This window comes from Triturus cristatus, chromosome 11 (assembly GCF_964204655.1).
Source record: "Triturus cristatus chromosome 11, aTriCri1.1, whole genome shotgun sequence".
Classification (NCBI taxonomy): domain Eukaryota; kingdom Metazoa; phylum Chordata; class Amphibia; order Caudata; family Salamandridae; genus Triturus; species Triturus cristatus.
The window spans coordinates 471,757,514-471,779,597 of NC_140594.1; the positions used below are offsets into that span (position 1 = coordinate 471,757,514).

General features: G+C 45.5%; 1 protein-coding gene across 1 annotated transcript in view; it reads left to right on the forward strand.

Annotated features, from left to right (window-relative positions):
• The window catches only part of LOC146784437 (alpha-1A adrenergic receptor-like), a 31,595-nt gene extending 13,201 nt beyond the window's left edge, over window positions 1-18,394 (forward strand). The window contains exon 2 of the mRNA XM_085632950.1: window positions 17,880-18,394. Within this exon, the coding sequence (XP_085489076.1) occupies window positions 17,880-18,394 (515 nt within the window). The remainder of the gene's footprint in view (window positions 1-17,879) is intronic.
• Window positions 18,395-22,084: the final 3,690 nt, after the last annotated feature.

A 22,084-nucleotide genomic window follows, 5' to 3' on the forward strand; every position in this document is an offset into this window, starting at 1 on the left:
GGTGGCCAAGTGGCTTTCAGGCCTCCAATTATCAGACACCGGCATATCTACCCCAGCCTGGAGCCATTTTCATATATTTCACCTATTCCATCCATGCGCCAGACAGCCGACACTCTTCCCTGCACTACTACGAGTAGTGCGCCCCTGCATTAAACCTATTTTCTTCATTACCAAGACAATTAACCCTATACGCCCCTGTCATCCCACTCCTTGGCACCCCCAGGGGAGACCAGATCACCTCTGTGAGGGAACTCACTGCCTGGCATGATCTAGGCTTACGCACACTGGGAGATCTTTATCGAGACGTTTCCCTTACACTATTTGAACCCCTAATATCAGATGAGGGACTCCCGCTTGGCTAGTTCCTCGTCTACAACTCTATTGTTGGAGCACTTGATGCGTGCTGGGTAGCATGCTACAGGCACACCCAATGCACTTCACAGTCCAATATCTCCATGTCATTGAAGCAGGCCAACGCCTGACACAGTGGTGTGCCGAGTCATCATGTGCGCTATTCTGATAGCTTTGGGGGCCTGAAATAGTCCGAATTGGCACACTTTGTGTGATGGTTAGTGGAGGAGAGTAGGATCTGCTTCTCATAGTTACCCCCACTTTTTGCTGATGTATCACTGTTTTCGACTTAGACTGACTGGGGTCCTGCTATCCAGAACCCCAGTCTAGCTGCTTTCTCCTCAAAATTGATTGCATGTACTTTAGGTACACTCCAGATTCGATACTGCGGTACCCTTATCAGTCCCTAGTATATGGTACACCATCTACCCAGGGCATAGGTACCCCAGAGACCTCCCAGGGGTTGCAGCATGTATTATGCCACCCCTGAGAGACCATTCAAACTGACACCACAGGTCTGCTAACACTGCCTGTGTAAGGTGGTGCATGCACCCCTTACTTAGATATAAGTTCACTATATCTATTCTATATCACTGCACATATAAACCTATTAGTCACCCCTATGGCAGGCCTTATCAATCCTGAATGCAGGGTGTTGGGTTTTATGTGAGAGGGTGCCCCTGCATGAGCAGAGCCCCTCTGCAGCCTTTGGAACCTATTTTCCGGGGTTGTTTGTGATGCAGCCAACCATTTATATTTAAGTGTATTATAACCTCACGGTAAATGCTAACTTTAAAACGGCTGCTTAGAAACATGTCGTGTTTGGTGTCAAACACCTTGGAATCATACCTCCAGACCAGTAACTGGTGTGAGAGGTATGATTCCTCCCTTCTAGAACCACTACTGTGGGTCACCAGACTACCCGGTACCAGCTTTCTCGACCTGGGCATCACAAAATGGATGCTGCCAGCCACAGACACAAGTCTGCTCTCCTGCTGCTGAGCCAAGCTTGAGCAGGGGGAGGCTTGACAATAGGTTTCCTGTAACAGGGAGGTGTGACCACCTCCCAGACAGGATTTAGTGTATTGGGGCTGAGTGGGTGAACTCTGAGAGTGTTTGAAAGTCTGCACTGGGGGTACATTTGTTGTCCCTGTGCATAGTCCAGTTCAAACCGGTTGCAGGAGCCATTTGCTCCTGCTCTGGGCCAAACTGGATAAAGGACATGGGTGCAGCCACCCCTCTGTCCTGACCCTCCTATAGGTGGGCCCCCAGAGTTTGTCCCACCCCTTCCTTGGGTATAAAGTAGGAACCCTCACTAAAGTGCTTTAGATTTTACCTGGACTAAACTCTGCTACAAAAACCAAGTACTTCGACGATCTACACTTTGCTGGATGACTGAAGAATTTCCCTTGGATTAAAGGAGTTACTCCCCTGCAGCCCGAGGAACCTTAACGCATCTGACAGTTTGCATCTCCCAAGATCCTGAGGACTCCGAAGATTTCTGCAACACAGGAGGTGGGTTCACGAGCGTCTCTGAGATTGATCTGCTCTCTCAGCAATTCTGAGACCAGTATCCCTCGTGGGGACCGTGCAACCTAAACCCCTGTGCACCATGTACTTTTGCAGCAGCATATGCTTTTTGGTAACCTCTGAGGCGTTGCTTTGGGCTACGTGTAGTCCTGACCGCAAGCAGTATTTCCACCACAGATTTACAGCCTACACTCCACGAGTGTTCCGTGGGCTGGTATTTCGTGATTCAGCTCGAGGTCCCTTTGCGATCCCTGGTCCATTGGCCTGTGGGTCCCTGTGAAAGTAACTTTGACTTTCCTTGGACTTTCCTGGTTGCTCCAGACATGCCCTGACTCTCCATTGCTTGGCGAGTCCCCAGGATCTTGCTGGTCCTCACCGTAGCTTGCTTTCTGTGCGTTGCAGTTGCCAAGGCTTGTTGGTGTTCGATCCGGACACTGACCCCCCAGCACTCGTCATTCTTTGTGGGACAGCTCATCTCCAGACTTTGGTTGGCGTCGACGCCTCCTGGTCCCCGTGGCTGCAGAGTCAAGCATCCTATCTTCTCACCTGAAGCACTCGACATCAGTGGGCATTCGTCTATCGTGCCCCTGGTCACCCTGAAGTGACCCAGACTCTGTCCCCTCTGCTTTCAGGTTGTTCTCACCTTAGATCCAGGCTTGGATTCCACTGGATACTTTTCATCTTCCCGGCAACAGCATTTCTTCGCATCACGCCATTGAAAACGACAAGGGTTTCCAACACCACTTGACCCCTATGCACTCGGCTCCTCTGGGATAGGTAGCACGGGTACCTTGGTACTCACATGGGTGCTGGCCTTAGAACTAACCCTGGGCGTAGTTCGCGAAGTAGCACTTCGCGAAGCTACGCAAAGTGCAGTTCGCACTACGCGAGCTACGCGTAGCACTTCGCGAACTGCGTAGTACCTTGTTCGCACTGTGCCAGATGTCGTTTTCAATGATTGCACAGTGCGGACAAGCAACCGGCACTGTGCAATCATTGAAAATGGCATCTTGCACAGTGTGAGCTGTAGTTTTCTGCTGCTCGAGTAGATTTTTACTCGAGCGGCAGCTTTCTCAACGCGAACTGGTAGTTTCTCATCGCGAGCGGTCGCGAGCATACGCGACCACTCGCAATGAGAAACCTGACCTCCTCGCGTTGGGAATCTCGCCGGGAGGTTTATTTTCCATGCTCGCGATCGCCAACTTGATGTTGCTGATCGCGAACAAGGAAAAAGTCTCGCCGGGATGTCATTTTGCTTGGTCACGGTCGCCAACTTGACGTTGAGGTCCACGAGCAAGCAAAAAATGACCGCAGCACTACGCAACACTACGCTACGCGTGTTCGCACTGTGCTATGTGCAGTTCGCGTAGTGCGAAGTAGCGCGAACTTCGCAAACTACGCGAGCGTAGCGTAGTGCTTTGCCCAGGCTTACTTAGAACCTTCTATAATCCAAAGGGTTAGCTTGAAGTCCTCTCCGAAGTGTCCTCAAACTGTTATTTTCCAACCGCGACTTTCCCATAGGGTTGTACGGAGCTTGCGCCTGTCTTCTCACACTGCACCAGTCCTCCGTGGGTCCCCTGTGTCACTACTTTGGGTGGTTCCTTGGGGTCTCAGCGATTCTGCATGCTCTAGGCACTGTGCCTAGTTAAGTTGTGGTTGTTATACCAATTTCTTAGTATATGGTCCGGTCTCCCCCTGGAGCCCGCTGTGTATTGTGCAATTTACTGTTATTCTAGTGATTTAATATTGTGTGCTTTCTGCTCTAATCTCATAAAGAGGTTAGTAATACATACATATATTTTATATATCTCTTGTGTGGTTCTCCTTTCATTTGGTCATTCAGGAGGTTCTGATCTGTTAAAACAAGCTGCTTTACATTCCTTTGAGACTTAGCCTGAAGGCTGCTCTCCACAGTTACCACTAGGATAGCTTTCAATAAAGGTTGTCTTTAACCTAATCATCAATAAGGGGTGTTTGGACTGGTACAAGATGCCCACTTTATTAGTGGACAGCATATACCAGGCCAACTTCTCACAGTTAGTAGTTATGTTGGTACTGTCATTGGCAGCGGTGGCAGAGGCAATGCGTGGTGTAAGCTGCAGTGGTATCCTGATGAGAGTATTGCCACTTAGTGTTTTTTTTACAAATAATCACTGGATACAAGTGATATGTAAAAGGAGTTAAACAGCTTCAAACATCTCTCGGTGAAGCAGTCTTGAAGTGATTACAAGAATCCCAGGTAAGAGGAGCTGCCAGAGGTCATAGCAGCATATGCAGCCACCAGCCCAAGGCAGTGCCTTCCTTCTTGTTCATTCTCTCACAGATGGACTCCTGGAGCAAGGTCATGTGAAGCAGGAAGAGGTGTCGTGAAAACATTTCACTCCCTCTTATCAGCTTGGTAGACGCTCACAGCGATGACCTTTAAAGGTTCATTAAATGTTCAGAGCAGGATAAGTGTTTGTTGAGTATGAAGTTGAATGTGAAGCATGTAAATGCCGCTAGGAGCATAGTTCTTGTTTCTTGTGGATGTTGACAGTTTTAGAGTGGGACATCTTGAAAGAATTTCCAACAACTATCCATCGATGATTCCTGGTGTCGACCCTTCCCCTCCCTTTCTCTCTAGACACTAGCAAGCAGCCTCTCGCATATCTGAGAAGCAGGTGAACCATCAGCCGTGCATTCACGAGGCCTCGGATTTCTCACACTATATTGTGGGAGAGAAAGGTACATTTGGGGTGGGGGGGGTGCAATTGCACACACACAGATGTAGGAGACACTCACACTTGTTCGCTGAGTTGGCAGATCTTGACACTTACCTGGCATGTTTAGAACAAAATGGGGTTGGTTGAAGAAACCAATGGGCGTTGAGGATTGTATTACCTTCAGAACAACTGGGCAACCAAAAAGGTCATGGAGGGGATGATCACAACACTTGGAAAAAATTAAGTAGCTGAGCCCATTCGTTTGATGCCTGTTGAGAAGGTCAAACTATCACTGCACTGACCACTGTGCCACATGCGCTTCCAATTAGCGCGGTGCTGTCGGGGGACAGGAAATCTCTTCTCGCATTTGGTTTCCACAGTTACACTGGTAGTCAGAGCCTGCGCTGTCCTTTCTGCTCTGTCGTTCCCAGTCCTTTAGGAATACCCAAATCTGGCCTTGACATTGGCTGTTTTCTATTTTTAAACGACTTGGCAGGGCAACCACATTCCAGTAAAAGTGAGCCAAAAGCCACAGTGAATTATGTTTATCTGTTTACAAACCACTGCAGCAGTGTGCGAGGAAATGACTTCATGAATTGCTTCCTCTAATCCTGGATGCTTTTTTCAATGCTTCAGCGACTACTCTTTATCATATTATTGGTTATCCCTGTTAAGATGTTAGGACCAATAGCAAATAAAAGAAACAGCTATCATCCCATTAATATCCTTGAAAATGCACACTCTATATTGGATAACACTTAAACAAGGACACACATATAAATGCCTTTCGCAGTTATTTCGTTTGTCCTCTCATGTTTCATCATCATTCCCTTTCCAGCTTTTTTAGATCTAGTCTCAGACTAGCAGCTACATTTACCCTTCGGATCCTTACACAGCAAATTCTCTAGATGATGAAATGTCCATTTTCTTACGAACGAAGCACAGTTTATTGATTGTTTAAGTAGTCCATGTTCACCCACAGTAACCATGAAGTGGATGCTTTGTAATCCCCATGCAGTTCACAAAATCAGCTGCTTCCGTAATGTGTCATAACAGGCCCTAAAACTGGGGATACATTTGCCACATTATTGCGATTCCCACAATGCTGCATACAATCCCTGCAGAGCCTACTAACAGTGAAGGTTCAAGAATCCCTGCGGATCCTAGCAGAAGAAAAACACATCAGCAGAAATCCTCACCTCACCTGCAGAGTAGGCCTGGGCGAAAATTTCGTTCCGTTCGCGGAAATTGCGATAATTTGACATTTTTGCGTTCCGCGGAAAGCACGAAAATGTCAAAATTTCCGCATTCCGCAGCTTAGCGATAATTTGGTTCTTGCTCGCACTGTAAAATAATACATTCTCGCGCGTGCGCGATCGCCTTACCTGAATCCCTGCGTTCGCCGACAAGTTTTCCATGAGATGTTGTATTGTTTTTAGCCATTTGCGCTGTCTCGTGACAGTTCGCGCCCGCAGTGACGTCATGCGTCGCGCGATCACGTCTTTCTTCTCGCGATCATGCACCGCGAGACAACTGAAAACAAGATGGCCGCGCCCGCGAGCAACCACATGGGTAAGTTGGAGAGCCGCAACCATGCAGAAAATCTCGCGCACATGCGGGAAAAAAACTTCCGCATCTTCGCAATATTTCTGCGTGTTTGCGATAATTTTTAACATTTTCGCGATAATTTGCGAAAGTGGATTTCACAAATTCCGCCCACCCCTACTGCAGAGACTTGACTTGGACATCAGAGAGGCAAAACGAAGCCTGCTGGATAGATCCATTCACAAAATATGAGGGGAACTTTGTGCCAGCCTTCACCTACTCTCCCAGTTTACCCCTGCGATGTACGCTCTGGCTGTGTAAACTGACACCAACAGTTCTTTCAAGACTATGTGGGTCATTCTTCAGCAGGCAACATTTCCACTGCATTGACATAAAAAATATGCAAGTAGATAAAAGGAAAACCAAGCCTACCCCTGTTTTAGGATGAAGTGGATCACAAACATACAAGAAAACACCAAGAAGAACAACAAGCACTGGCAATGCCAATCGGTCTCGCCTTTGGGGCCTTAGAAGTGCTTAGCCAGAGCTATTTGCTAACGCATCTGCTCAGGTTAACCAGGCACTTACTAAAAGCGTTAGAGGGGGGAGGGGAGAGGATGGATGAGGTCAGAGCATTAATCAGTATGACAAATGTTCATGTTCCGTACTTATTAAGGCACCTACTGTATAAAAGGAAAATAGAATGTCACCCGTGCATTATTCAAGGATTTCTCAATCTCGAAGTGCACAAGGACGGACACCAAGCATTGAATGTAAAGCAGTGACGCCCTCTTTGGAATGTTCATGCACCTTCGTGCCCACTCCAGATGAATCATGTCTGTCATTGGCCAGAGGCGGGGCTGCGGGCGTCTGCTGCTCCCCTCCAAAACCTGGATCGCTGCCAGCAGTCCATCACCACGTGCCACACAGAATGAGCTAAACATTGACCGTGCCAGTAGGAATGCCGTGATCGCGCACAGATGAGCAACATACTTCCCAGACAACATTCCTTCCCTGCTAGCAGGAATTCCCCAGTCTACCCCCACAAGAGCCACCCCTGCACCCCACCCCCCACATCCCCTCCCATGCCGCGTGACTCCCTACACATTACCCACCCATCCAAATTCACGCCCAAACTCCCTACACCCCACTCGCTGACCTCTCTCACCGAACCTTCCTGCAGCACCTCCTATACAAGCGACAGTTGCTGCCCATTTATCTTACGCAACCAACAACCCTTGACAAAGCTAATAGACCTGACCTGTTGCAAGTATGATGTTACTTGTATCATATACCTGGATCCAATGACAGAAACAGCAAAATACCAGTCGAGCGGCACACTATGCTAAGCACCGATTTTTTAGCCTACGTGATTTACGCCACACCCTTCATTATACTAGCCACGCCCCTATGAGAGACCCCCCCCAGCTTTTCCATCCCACATACAGCCCTGGCTTGCTTGTGCTATATGTTTGACAACCTGTATCCACACTATTGGGGCGTTTTCCACCCCACCGTCACTGAAGGGAAATCGTCGTGTGTGCAACATCGTTCATTACTGGTGTCCCATTTAACACAAATGTTTACCCCAAGTATCAGTGCGATTTACATGAGCACAAATTGCGTTACATACAGCCACAATTATTTATTAAATATATATTTGGGTGGAGGATTAAGCGATTTACCCAAAATCACAAGGTGTTGACCATTACCACTGAAACTCAACCCAGTTCCCCGAATCCCCTAGTGCAGATCGTCTACCCTAGCCCCTAGGCCACCCCTTGTTCCTGCACCTTCGCTCCCCTTCCTCCCTGAATATTCCTGCACGACTATAACCTGCTTCTCTCCCCTTCCTACGGCAGCTTGTGCCCTTTTCGGATCACCTCAGGCTCGAGAACAAGAGACAACAGTGTGGACTCCTGTTATCCTACATGGCCAACAATGGAATGTTGGATGTACACACCAAAGCAAGGGAGATACAAATGAGCCACACTCAACAAAATTCATCCTGTGAGTTGATTTCTAAACAAAAAACAGTCTGATGTATTCGCCTACGTTTCAAACACAGCTCTCAACTACTCAAGTCCTCATCCTCGAGACTCAATGCCCTCCGTCCCTCAGGGCAGGCTAGTCCTGTGGAACGAACCACTGAAAATAGGCACCGGAACCCGGACCCTCCAGAACGTATGTTGCCGATCCAGGGCACCACACTCCAAATTCTCACAACACAACCATCTTCACAGCCCGCGTGTGCAGAACTCCACTGTCTGGACCATGCATTGTCCGGCACCTGGCGCATCCACAAGCTGCAACCATATCTCTAAATACCAACAAAGTCTCCACACGTAGTGTCCCATTCACCCAAATTCTCATCCCAAGATGGCCGCAAAGCAGACACAGTGGCAGTCCTCCACATTCCATTGTGACAAGGCCGGGACACGCGTCCCGCACAAGACTAAAACTAAGAATGGCCCTCAAAAAACACTCCCTCAACACAGCACACCTTGCTCCATGTCGCGGCATCAAGAACGTGCTGCACTTCAAAGAAGGAAAACAATCCAAAGGCAATTCCTCTGGACTTATCCAAGGTCACCAACACTGTCTCCAAGACAAACAGCCAATGCTGTGGCCGAGTCTATATCCCAAAACTTTATTTTTGCTGTGCTATCTTGGTGCAACAGTAAGTACTCCAGCCACTACAGAATGGCACCAACCCCTTCCTTTGCAGATTCCTAGGTTGTCGGAGCCTCGGGATGGCCCGCAAAGCAGAACAGGTGCCGTCTCTGCCAGGACAGCAGCGGTGACGACCGGATCAGAGCCCTCGCGATCCAAAGCACACGAATACAACGAGGGTTCTTTTCCAGTGCACCGCAGGGATTTCACTTCCAGCTTCGTCGGCCCTGCCTGCACTACTTTAAAACAAGCATTTGCAATGCAATACAACTCGCATTTACACGAGATGTATTGCATTAAAAATGGGAGTGTGGGCGTGAAAGAAGGCACAAATGGGATGGGGTGAGGGGTTGGTGAAAAATCACGGACTGCGTAAGGGGGCGGGGGGACACAGGTAAAAAAATAATGTTGAGTAAAGGGGCCAAAAGCCTTGTATGTGTACAAATTATGCCATGGACGTTAGGAGGAGGGACTAAGAAGGTAAAAACCAATCAGAAGGCAGCATTTAGAATGGAAGCCAAACAATAACATGGGCGGGGAGTGGGCGGAGGTTATGTGAAGCTTGCCCGCTACAGTATATACCATATGCCTCGCAAAGCGAGCAGCAAATGCGCACTGCAGTGCCAGGCGAGATCTAAAAATGATTCAAAAGTATCCGGATTTATTCCGAGGTAGCCCAGAAAAAACGTAAGATGCCACCCATCTTACTTTATCTATCAAGTTCACCGTAGTTTTGTATGCTCCCCGAAATTATAACTAGAGTAGCCTTGCTTTTTGTTTTGATACCGCATTCTAAAGTGTGGTCAGTCAGACAACTGTGATGTAGCTTGAAAAGTAAGGGTCAGGCTGCGTGAAGTTTTCCTTGCACTTAGTTTACCAGGTGCAGTTTGAAGAGTGGGGCAATCAAAGAAGTGAGTATAGTCGGGCATCACTGAACGTCATAATTGGATATTAAAACAGAGTAGTGGAAAATATCACTGAGAGTTATATGGGACATGTATTGAACAGGCTACTGAAGCAGTATGTACTTCACTTTTACCAGAAGGAGCTGGTAAGGAAACAGATCACAGAGGCCTCCTCCATGCCATCCTTGTTTCCCTTGTATATGTGTGTCCATAGTGCCTTGCCAATGTAATGTGCTTTGGAATCCCAGGACCAAAATCATACAAACATGATTCCATTTGTATTTGGATGCATGGGCCCACATATAAAGAAGTAGATACTCTCCTAATATGACTTGCACAATGTATTCATGGAAAGACCTACTTTTTGTGAGTAGATAGTGAAAATTGCTAATCTGCCAAAGGAAAGATGGCTGAGCTGTATAGGAGCTACTACAATCATACAGAAGACTTTCTTGAGCTACAGCAGTTGTTATCCCTTGGGCCCACAATACCATATTGCTGCCTCTGTTCCACCCAATCACGCGTGCCTCAGGTAGTGATGAAGATGTCACCATTTATTCATTCTTCCTTCTCTGCATCTCTAGCTAGTTCCTTGGATTGTGTCTGATATTTACCCCCACCCGGAATACTGTTTTTTTTATGGAACCCTGCATTTATTTACCCTGCATGCATTTACAATGCAGTCACTTACCTGACAACAACGTTTCCACATGTTACTTCACCAAACAAGTCATTACAGCGACTAGCTTTAGGCAGCTCTGGACTTTGGAATAGTATAAATTATTATTTCAGTCTACACAACAGCAGAGAAGGTGTTGTTTTTTTAAGTCCAACAACGTGCCCCATAAAACAATTCATTGTAATAGATTACCATTGTAATAGATTACATGGCCAAGTAACGCATGGCAACTTCGCAGTAGTACTGCGTTGTACAGGCAGGTCTTTGTTGTGAGTGCGGGGTAAAGGATGTTTCCCATATTTGGGTCATCTGTGATTCTTGGGAGCAGGGGTCGATCATTATGAGGTGTACATTAAGAGTACCTAAAGAAATGGGGAATTACCATTCAAATTGGTAGTTCCACATCTGATTAATCTAATAATTCCCAATGTTATCCCTCTGTTTCAAAAGGATTCTGCTGCTTTCTGCTGCTCAAGTATTCAGATTAAATACACCTATTCCGTAACAATGCCATGAATCTTGAAATAGTGTCAGAAACTCATATTATTGGTCACATCAGAATTACCAAGAGGCTTGTAATAAGGCACATATGGCCCGGCGTACAAACCTCTTCAGTGGTCACAAACCCTGCTGGTTGCAAAGTCACAGGACTTGCGACTGCATAAGCATTATTTCAAATTTGCAAAACCCATTTTACGAGTCAAAAAGTGTTTGGGCCTGATTCACAAAGGGCCTCAGCAACTGGGGCGAGGCTCCACAGTCATGGTGGGATCTCTGCAATAAGATCTGCGGTGCAGAGATTCCACCACTAGTGCGGATTCTCCGCCACAACTGTGGAGTCGCGCAGGCTCTTTGTGATTTGGGTTCTGTGACTTATACTGAATTTCAATTTGGAAGGATCGTAAAAGGGGCATGCCTCCCATATTGTGATTTGGTAAAGAATAGATCAATGGTTTGCAATTTAGGTCACAAACCATTGACCAGTTACTTGGTCCTTGAAGGAAGTGGTAACTGATTAACTAAGAGGAAGGGGTCCCCTGTGGAACTCTTCCCCTTTGGGAGTCATAGTGGCAGACCCAGGGGGAGCAGGTAGATGTGCAGGGGACCACTTCCTGTCCCCCCTGAAGTTTTTCAACACTGCAACATCAGTCCTTCCTTTAAGGAGTACCACTGCTTTAGAAAAAAAAGGTTTCCATTGGAATGCAATCCCAAGGATCACCTTCTTGGAGCAGAATGCTTGCACCAGTCATTATTGGCCACTGGCCCCTTCAATGTCTTCAGTAGAGCTCGCAATATTCAAAGGTTCTAAAGTAGCTTGCATTTCAGCAGCCATATCCCAGATGTGACATTCTTCACTTGCTTACCGCCCTCCAACCTTCAGACGTATAGCCTGCTTATCACTTTGATATGCAGGAAGCCTTGTCTCCTGTCTCCTGTATTTTTGCAATTAAGTTGTGTGGGGTGATTTACCTCTTTAGCACTCACTACATCATTATGTGCCTCTCGTATTGTATTCCTGAGTGCATAAATGCGCCTTGGTTTCCATATTTCGTCAGGTAATTTAATTTATCTAGAATTTCTGTTTAGAGATTCATTGCAGGTGGGAGATTCATTTGATATGGAGATGGGTGCTCCTATGAATCACAAATGACCTTTTGGACAGATTGTTCCCTGTGCATTCAGTAAAAAATACATCTTTTATATTTGCATCATAAAATATATATGCAATACATAGGGTGACATTTTCTTATAAAAACAAAGTCTCTCTACCGTGTTATTAAATATGTTAATAGTAGATACTCCAGGAATAACATCAGGCTGGAAGGTAATCTCAATGAATTCTTCCAAAAGTATAGAAGTTGTCTCTCTGTAGTTGGTGCACTAGATGTAGCTGCAACCTCCTGCCTTCTTGTTCCTACGTTCTCTTTGGAGGGGGAAAACAGGTTGTGCCATCACTTTCTGATTTATTCTACAGACCTCTTGGTGACACTCAGAGATGTATTTCTTTGCTTTATAATGGTCCAAATGTTTTTGTAGCCTCAGGAACAGACATGAGAGATTTCCCAAAGAGCTTCATTGTTCAGAGCCACACCCCTCCACAAAACTTTCTATCTCTTGGTCACTAAATTTGCACTTCCTGTTCCTGTCAACCTCCTCACGTTGCTCCTGACTGTACATGTTGGTTTGAAATTTTCCTGTGATGTGACAGAAGTTATCTTTCTACACTGAAGCTGAAAGTAAATATACTTCCTGAAATAGGTGAGGCCATTACTCACTGCCAGTGTGACAGCCGCAATTTGATTCACAAATTTTGCTTCGATATTTAAACATAAAGAATGCTTACAAATCACTATCTGCTTACAGAAAAGGCACACAAGTCATACTTAGCGAATTGGTATTGGTTGCTATTCAGGAATTGATAAATAGAATTTTTGTACATCAGGCCCCAGATCTGCACTTCTGCAGAGGTTCCCTGTCTTAATCATTGGTGTCTGTGCCTATACAGTTAGGGAGCAAATAAATGCAACATAAGTTTTGGGTTCAACCCAAAAAGGATGGTTCAGCCTTAACTGATAGCCTGCGCCATTTCTTTTAGGGCATTAGCATTCCCAGGTATCTTTCCTCCTTGGCTGAACTCCTGGTCTTCATAATGTATACACAACATTACCTCTCTCTGCAAGTTGATGAATGAATACTCGAGAGCCACTGTTTAACAGGTTTCAGTACTTTGTTTTCTTTCTTCTTTTTCTGCTTTTGGGGCTTGAAATATCTTCCTGATTGTTTTAAAACGTTCACAGCTTGAAGTGACAAACTCCCACTAATAAATTGATACGTTAAAGCAGGATTTGCATAATTTTAAGGCGCACCACAGTTTAATTTAGCATGAACTTCCCATTTCTACAGATTTGTTAAATGTCTTTCTTTTGTGTTTTTCCTCTGGCCCAAGGGACGAGAACTTTAATGTCCGAATAGCTGTGATTGTTCTGAACTGACATTGTGGAGGAGGCTTTCCGAAATTGACATGTTAGGGCAAGTTATCACTGAATGAGCCAGTTCCTCACACTCATATAATATTTAATATGTCTAGAAGAAACCACAAATTGGTTTTCCTCTTGGCACATACATAATAGGTACTGTTGTTAAAAAGCTACAGCCATTTGTTTCAGCTATTTGAGATGTGCCAACTGAGCTCATTTGTGGAGCAGACATTGAATGTTTCTCTTGTGTCAATTGTTCACTTAATAGCTGTACCTGGTTGTAATGTTTCTTTTGTAGAGCAGATTGTACTCGCATCTTTTGCTCGATTATTAGTTGTTTCCTGTATTTGCTTTGAATGTGCAGTAATGAATGTTACAAAACAACCAATGTATTGGCCATTTAATGACAAAAGTCTAAGGTTTCCTGGGACTCAAACAGATGATGTGAGCAGTGTTTAATTTGTAAAATGGTATGTGGCGGTGCCCAAAGGTGTTCTTAAATGCCTAAAGCTGGCACTGATGAATGTCGGGATTGCCGAATATCAAAGAGGCATGGTTTTGATTCCACCTCAAGACTCTTTTTTTCCTCCGCAACACACTGCCTACCTCTTTAATTCCCTCTTGCACGTTCTTTTTTCATACCTGCTTTCTCCTTTTGTCGCGGGTGGTCAGTCTTTCTGTTAATCCCGCTCCCTTCCGTTTGTGTTTGCCTCTCTCTTGCTCAGAGTCTGATGAGGAAACGTAAGTGCTGATCCCCAACACTAGGTGCCGATGGGCCCCACCTGCAACCACTTGCTTTAATTAAGTTCTATACCTAGTTTATTTTCAGCAGTTTCTTAACCCTGTGAGCCACTTAACATAATACTTGCATGTATTTAATTTATAAGTGAGTGACTTTTTGGCAAGCCTAGATGGAAAAACCCTCATACGTGGCAAAAAACATTTTTTTCGTTTTTTAGAGGCAAAACGTTCCATAATCTCTCCCCTGTAGACACAATAAAAATGAAATGAGATGGCACTCTATGCATCCAAAGCAGGGGTTATTCTGCTACTGTCACGACAGAGGTCATGTTGCTCTGCTTCTGTAGGGTCCTGAATGTGAGTGGGATGGTAAATTCCAGTCAGTTCACAAATTCCTGCTTTTGCAGAGATCGTTATTTTAAATACTGCTGTACACAAAATCTCCCTGTCAATAGCGGCAGTTCAAACTCACGCATGTGAAATTTTGAGTGAAAAACACCCAACAGTGCACCCAATTATTTATTTTACAGACTGAGAGGTATTTACTGCACTAAGGAAATACCACGAGCCGGATTATACATCAAAAGGTGCGCAGGGTGCAAACAGGGATAATGCGCCTCATTATGCTGTATGCGCTGCCCCCAGGGCAGCCGCGAACTCCTGCTGCCCTGGAGGCAGCACTTTCATGTGAAAACACGGAGTAGCCGCTCCGGGTTTTGACAGTGCAGGTAGCAGCCGCCTGCAATTTCAAAGGGGTTTAGGGATCCCTTGCAGGCGGGTGCAGTCAGTGACTGCACCCGCCTGCAAGGGGCTTGACTGCACCCACCTGTAAGGGGCTACATGGGGTGTCCATTGGACCCCATTTACCCCCTGCAGAGGGCTACTGTCAGGAGGCGCACTGACATTGCGCCACCTTTTAAATGGTGCACTGTCAGTGCGCCTCCTGAGGGCTTCTTTGACTCTGCGCCCGCGTCTGTAATAAGGCACGGGCGCAGAGTCAAAGGAATTCCCTCATTTGCATAGGGCATGCTCTTATGCAAATGAGGGAACACCCTCTGTTGAAAGCGCTATAGGTATTATAAAAGAGGACGCACAAGCCTCTGCGTCCCCTTCTATAATACCAAAATACCCCAGGGGCATGCAAAGCGTGCGCAAATGCCCGTTGCGTTCCTAGGGCACCATCTGTAATACGGCCCCACATCCTGCTTTGTTAGTTTTTTCTGGGTGCAGTAAATGCCTCACCCTTTCTAGACCCACTTAAAAATCAGGACCTAGGTGTTTTGTATAGCTCCATTATGCACCCATGCGACTGCTTCCAGGCACTCAGAAACAAAACAAACATACAGAGTCACAAGAAACAACAGACATGTGAACATTAGAATGTTGGGGTCTCCCTTCTGCCCAAAGCCATTCCTGGCGCCGTATTGCCCATTATCCCTGTGTCCGGCGCACCTTTCAAAAGGTACGCCGGGCGCAAACAGTGATAATGCGCCCAAGTATGGTGTATGCGCTTCTCCTTGGGCAGCCGCAAACTCGCGCTGTCCTGGGGGCAGCCAATTCATGTAAAAAACACGGAGCACCCGATCCGTATTTTCACAGTGCAGGCAGCACCTGCCTGCACTTTCAAAGGGGTTTAGAGATCCCCTTGCAGGCGGGCGCAGTCAGTGACTGCACCCGCCTGCAAGGGAATGTCTGAGGGGTCCATGGGACCCCCTTTACCGCCTGCAGAGGGCTTCTGTCAGGAGGCGCACTGGCAGTGTGCCAACTTTTAAATGGCACACTGTCAGTGCACCGCCTGAGGGCTTCTTTAACTCTGTGCCCGCGTCTGTAATAAGGCGCGGGTGCAGAGTCAAAGGAATTCCCTCATTTGCATAGGGCACACCCTTATTCAAATGTGGGAACACCCTCTTTTGATAGCGCCGGCACTATAGGTATTATAGAAGGGGACGCACAAGCCTCTGGGTCCCTTTCTATAATACCAAAGTGCCCCGGGGTGAGCAGAGCGGGCTCAAATGCCTGTTGCGCCCCTGGGGCACCATCTGTGCTACGGCCCCTGATGTTCAAGGTCCTTTTCCTCATTATAAGCCCTTGCCTGAAGCTCAGGCCTTTAACTGTGGTTCAGGGCCATTAACAGCTGCAATAGCCCTTGGCAGCGGGCTGTAAGGCTATGATAAATAATGCATTATTTTTCAATAAAAAGAGTGACCATTCTGAATCAAGGAATTAGGTTACCTCCAACAGAATCCCTTGTTATGGGTGCTCTAATACAAATTCTTCTGAATTGTGAGACAAAGGAAGCAATCGGAGCAAATGAAAAGGGTTAGAGGCTCACAGTACTGGGACTTTTCTATCATGTTGGAAAAAGAAATAGAATATTTAGGTTTGGACCTATGTATGGAAAAAACTTGAGAATTTGACAAGGATTAAAATATGACACCATTAGATACTGCCAAACCTAAGGTGTATTGTTTCAGGCTGATAAGATAAGGGAAGACATGGCTTGGCAGTTCGGGCTGGACTGTTCCCATGAGGCACAGGGTCAGACTGATTTGCATATGGCCATGTCTGAACTGGGGTGGTGGAGTGAGCTAAAGAATGATGATGGATTAAACCCAGATCAGTTGACTGGGGTTGAGTGTTTGATTTGCTCAAGCGCTCCGTCCATCATCCCCTTTGGTATCGTAATAATGAGATTAAACCATTACCCAGACAGTATTAACGTGTAAAAATGACAAAATAATGAAATAATATTATCAGTAAATGTGACACGTTATGCCGCATACTTTGAATTTTCTCTATGCATAATTGAGTCAGTGCAGCTACATGATTTGGTCCTCTCCTATCACATAATTCCTGTGGCCCTGGAAATGGGTGATGGGTCTAATTCTACATCTTAACTGCTGTTCTGGCCTGAATAAAAATGCACCGGAGGGTGATGTGCTAGTTACCCTAAGTGATAAAATATGATACCCCAACGATTGGAGTTTATTGGGTGTGAGAAGTAGAACGTTTTGCAAGTTTATACCTAAACTGAGAATACCATACTTTCCTCACTGATATCTGCATGTTCCCAATATTTATCAAGCCTTTTTTACTCGCTACATTTCAACTGGTTCGACCAGCTAAAATGTAATAGGGGAAAACTCTAGGGGTACGGAATTTATTGCACCTGGTAATTTCTGAGTGTGTGAAACATCTCTTGTATTTGCAATGCATGCAAAAAGAGGGGTTCGCATAGGGATTGCAAACTAATGTGACATTTGTATTCTAGGCCTTCTTGGTTTCCATTGCAATCCACTGTTTACTGTATATATGCATATATATCACTCGATGTTATTATTGAACAGACTTTGTGATCGAGATTCTCAAGGCATAAATAGATTCAAGAAAGTTTTTTTAAAAGTGCACAATTATTTATATTATTGTGGAAACTGGAAGTAACCCTGGGTGATGTCTTACCGAGAGTCCGCTCTTGGTTTGGTTTGGTGCCTAATGCCCTGCTATACTATTGTATGAATAGGTCGTTGTTATTTTATACTGCCAAGCGCTCAATGCACAAGTGTGCCTGAGGATTTTCAGTTGCAGTGCTTTGGTTAGCTCTAAATTATGTTTTCTGATTGATGCAATAGGTCACTAATAGGATCCTATGACACTATAATGCCTCTTCAAAACCTCATTTATCTTGATTGTGTTTTCTCTTTATTTTCACTCACAATGAAAAGTGCATGTGTTTGCTACAAGTAGAAAACTAATATACTACATTCTCTCTTTCCAGGATCCATCTTCCCAGCAATGAAGGCCTCTGACACAGTTTTTAAAATAGTATTTTGGCTCGGATACTTCAACAGCTGTATTAACCCGATCATCTACCCATGCTCGAGTCAGGAGTTCAAGAAAGCATTCCAGAACATCCTGAGAGCCCAGTGTTCCCAAAGGAGACAGGCCAGCAGCAAGTACTCTTCTGCGTTCAACCTGAACAGCTCAGCTCAGCACAGTCCAGCAGGGCCGCGGGACATGGTGCGCATTCCTGTGGGATCTGGTGAAACCTTCTACCGGATCTCCAAGTCTGATGGGGTGTGTGAGTGGAAATTCTTCTTGCCAAGCACATCCGCCAAGCAGGCCATCTCAAAAGACAGGTCGAACTGTTGCACCACCCAAGTGAGGAGCAAGACGTTCCTGAGAACATGCTGTTGCATTGGCTCAACGGGAAGCCACAGTCAAGGCGGCCATCGCATGCCCACCATAAAGATCCATACCATCTCCCTGAGTGAGAACGGAGAGGCTGTGTAGGAGGCCCAGTAACGTTAGGTGACAAGTCAACAGTTCACATTTTTTGATGGCTACAATTATATCACAACTTGAACAACCTCAAAACTCGTTTTTGGAAGAAAGGGACTTCCAGGGAAGGGAAACACCCACTTGGCGGAGACAGCGAGCCATTTCCAGTGGTCTTTGGGCTGCGGGATCTTCATCCCATTCAGGCCTGAAGGCAGTGTGAAGGAACCGCTGCACAATTTTCATAATGACATACATGGTTTGATGGTACAGGGGTATAATACTTGAGTGCAGGGTGCCAGAGCCGGAAGTACTGACATATTTTTATAGCTTCTGTTCAGAACTATTAAGTCAAAGACTTATTTCGACAATACATTTGGAAAATTGTGCTGTGCAATGGAATTGCTTCTCTCTATTTTTAAATGTAAATTCTAGCTGGGAATCCCCCATACTACCTTGGAGATGGCTGAAGTCGTTCACTTGCACGCGCTCACTCAGTGCACTATGGGGCTGGTGTTAAGTAGTTCCCACAGCTGCTTGTAGTTCCCAGTGCGGCACAGGGTTCTTCAGTCAGCCCACTGAGGGCATTCGTCCATGCCAGGGAACAAAAAAAGCAGACAACAACAACAGTGCTAGTCCACAAATATGGCAATGGGTAACAATGGGGAGTATTGTCACCTTCCCTCTCAGGCTTTTTCTACAACTCTGGTTCATGGTTTTTGGTTCTCTTCTCAATAACTTGCCTTCTGCTGTGAATCTGCATCTCCTTTCAGTGCAGTGGCCGAGTCATTCTGCATGCTGCTTGTCTGTGGCCATCTTGTGACAGAGTTTTCAGTCAGGCTTTGCTACCCTCCGAATGCTTCACATCACAAAGGATTATCAGCTCTGAAGGCAGGCAACTGCAACATTTACTGTGAAAATTCCAGAATGACTCCTCATGCCCAGTTTACTAAGAAAGTGATAACTGTGGAACAGAGTTAAAAACAGCAGTCGAAAGTGTTGTTTTTTACCAAGACATTATTTAAAAAATAAAATTCATGCGAGAAATGTATTTTTGATTTAACACTAATGAATTTGTATAGTATCTCACTCAAAACAGCATTATTGACCTCCAAATATTGTGTACCCAATTTTCTTTTTTCGCCACATTCCAATAAAATGGAAAGTTAGATTTTTTTGCTCATCGGTGGGAAGAATATTTTATTTTTCAGGAGGGGTGTGCAGTGTTTTTATTAAACAAGCAAGTCTTATGTGTAACCCAGTTATTGGCCTAACCATGGTTCAACAGTTAAAAAACAGTTTTCCTTGAGAATTTAAATTTTTAAGTTCATACAACTTGAATGGGGCAGAAAAGTTCCAATTTTAATGTGAAAACCACTATGAGGAAAATGTTGTAAAGTACATTAGTAATTGCAGTATTCACAATATTTATTGGAAGTTCACAAGGGTAATCTTTGCACTCTCGCACACCAGAACAATGTTTTAGCAATTTCTCTTCTAGGCCCACTCATCAGCTGTGCACGAGGAAATCATGTTGGGGGTGTATCGGGAATGACCCAAGCACTCTTCTCTAATAAAACAAATGGTGGGCGGGAGGCCTGTCATATCCGGGGCCAGTACTTATATTGGAGGATCATATGTGTATATTTAAAATCCGTATTCCAGAATTGCAAAATATTTCTTGGAAAGCAAAGTATATGTAAATTGACATGTTCTTTCAGTTGAGTTTCTCAGGAATCTATTTTGGTAATAAAAACTATGTTGGCAAAAATGCTTCAAGAAGTACACATTTTTTCCGAGCTTCAAAATGGGACCTCATATGTTTGATGTTTACGTAAAGACTGGAAGGTGGGATTTAAAACTGCATCACAGAGTACACTTAAAAAGGCAGTGTTTGAAACAAAGCAGGCATAACTGTGGAGAAATATAAAATAGCAAAATGTTGAATGCAATTACTGCAAATGTGCCTTGTAGTGGTCTAGTGAACACAAGGAGATGCTGGACGGCGTGCTGAAACTTTTTAGACACTCACCCCCAGTCACAGATCTGGGTTGAATCCATCATCATTCTTTAGCTCACTTCGCCACCTCAGTTCAGACCCAGCTATATGTAAATCAGTCTTGACCCTGTACTTCATGGGCACAGTCCAACCCGAACTGCCAAGCCAGGTCTTCCCTGAACCGGAAACAAGCATCTTGGGACCGGTTTCAGGGTAACACCCCTCATCAGCCAGACTAGCTTGTTAGCTTGAATCCAGTGGCAAAGTGAGGAAGGCACCCACGTCTGAGCATACCCTGGCAACTTAGGGCAAATGAAGCAAACACAAGGAGATGATGGACGGAGTGCTGAAACTTTTCCGACACTCACCCCCTAGTCACAGATCTGGGTTGAATTCATCATCATTCTTAAGCGCACTTCACCACCTCAGTTCAGACCCAGGTATATGTAAATCCGTCTTGACTCTGTAGCTCATGGGAACAGTCCAACCTGAACTGCCAAGCCAGGTCTTCCCTGAACCGGAAACAAGCATCCTGGGACCGGTTTCTGGGTAGCACCCCTCATTAGCCAGGCTAGCCTGAATCCAGTGGCAAAGTGAGCAAGGGACCCACGTCTGGCCATACCCTGCCAACTTCGGGCAAACAAAGCAAACACAAAGAGATGATGGACGAGTGCTGAAACCTTTCAGACATTCACCCACAGTCACAGATCTGGGTAGAATTCATTCTCATTCTTAAGCGCGCTTCGTCACCTCAGTTCAAACTAAAGGTATATGCAAATCAGTCTTGACCCTGTAGCTCATGGGAACAGTCCAGCCTGAACTGCCAAGCTAGGTCTTCCCTGAACTGGAAACAAGCATCCTGGGACCGGTTTTGGGGTAGCACCCCTCATTAGCCAAGCTAGCTTGAATACAGTGGCAAAGTGAGCAAGGGACCCACGTCTGGGCATACCCTGCCAACTTCAGGCAAACAAAGCAAACACAAAGAGATGATGGACGGAGCACTGAAAGTTGTTAGTAACTCACCCCCAGTCACAGATCTGGGTTGAGTCTATCATCCTTCTTTAGCTCACTTCACCACCTCAGTTCAGACCCAGCTATATACAAATCAGTCTTGACCCTGTTCCTCATGGGAACAGTCCAACACTTACTGCCAAGCTAGGTCTTTCCTGAACCGGAAGCAAGCATCCTGGGACCGGTTTCGGGGTTACACACCTCATCAGCCAGGCTAGCTTGAATCCAGTGGCAAAGTGAGCAAGGGACCCACGTCTGGGCATGCCCTGCCAACTTCGGGCAAACACAGAAAACACAAAGAGATGATGGACGAGTGCTGAAACTTGCAGACACCCACCCGCAGTCACAGATCTGGGTTGAATTCATCATCATTATATAGCTCACTTCACCACCTCAGTTCTTTTTTTATGTTTGAAAAGCTTTATTTGACAGCCAATAAAAATATAACATACTAGCAAAACAGAATCGAGATGTCAAAGTAGAAGTATAACAAAAGAATTGGCTAGTACATTGAGGAAGAAAATAAAAGCTATTTTTAGGATTTTATATGAAGTAGGGAAGGGAGGAAGAGCAGGGCCAGGGAAAAGGGGGGGGGAGAAAGTTCTAACATAGTGATATAAAAGAAGACTGCATACTACATTGCATATTACATAGGAATGTGAGTGGACTATTGATCAACTAATTCCATATATTAA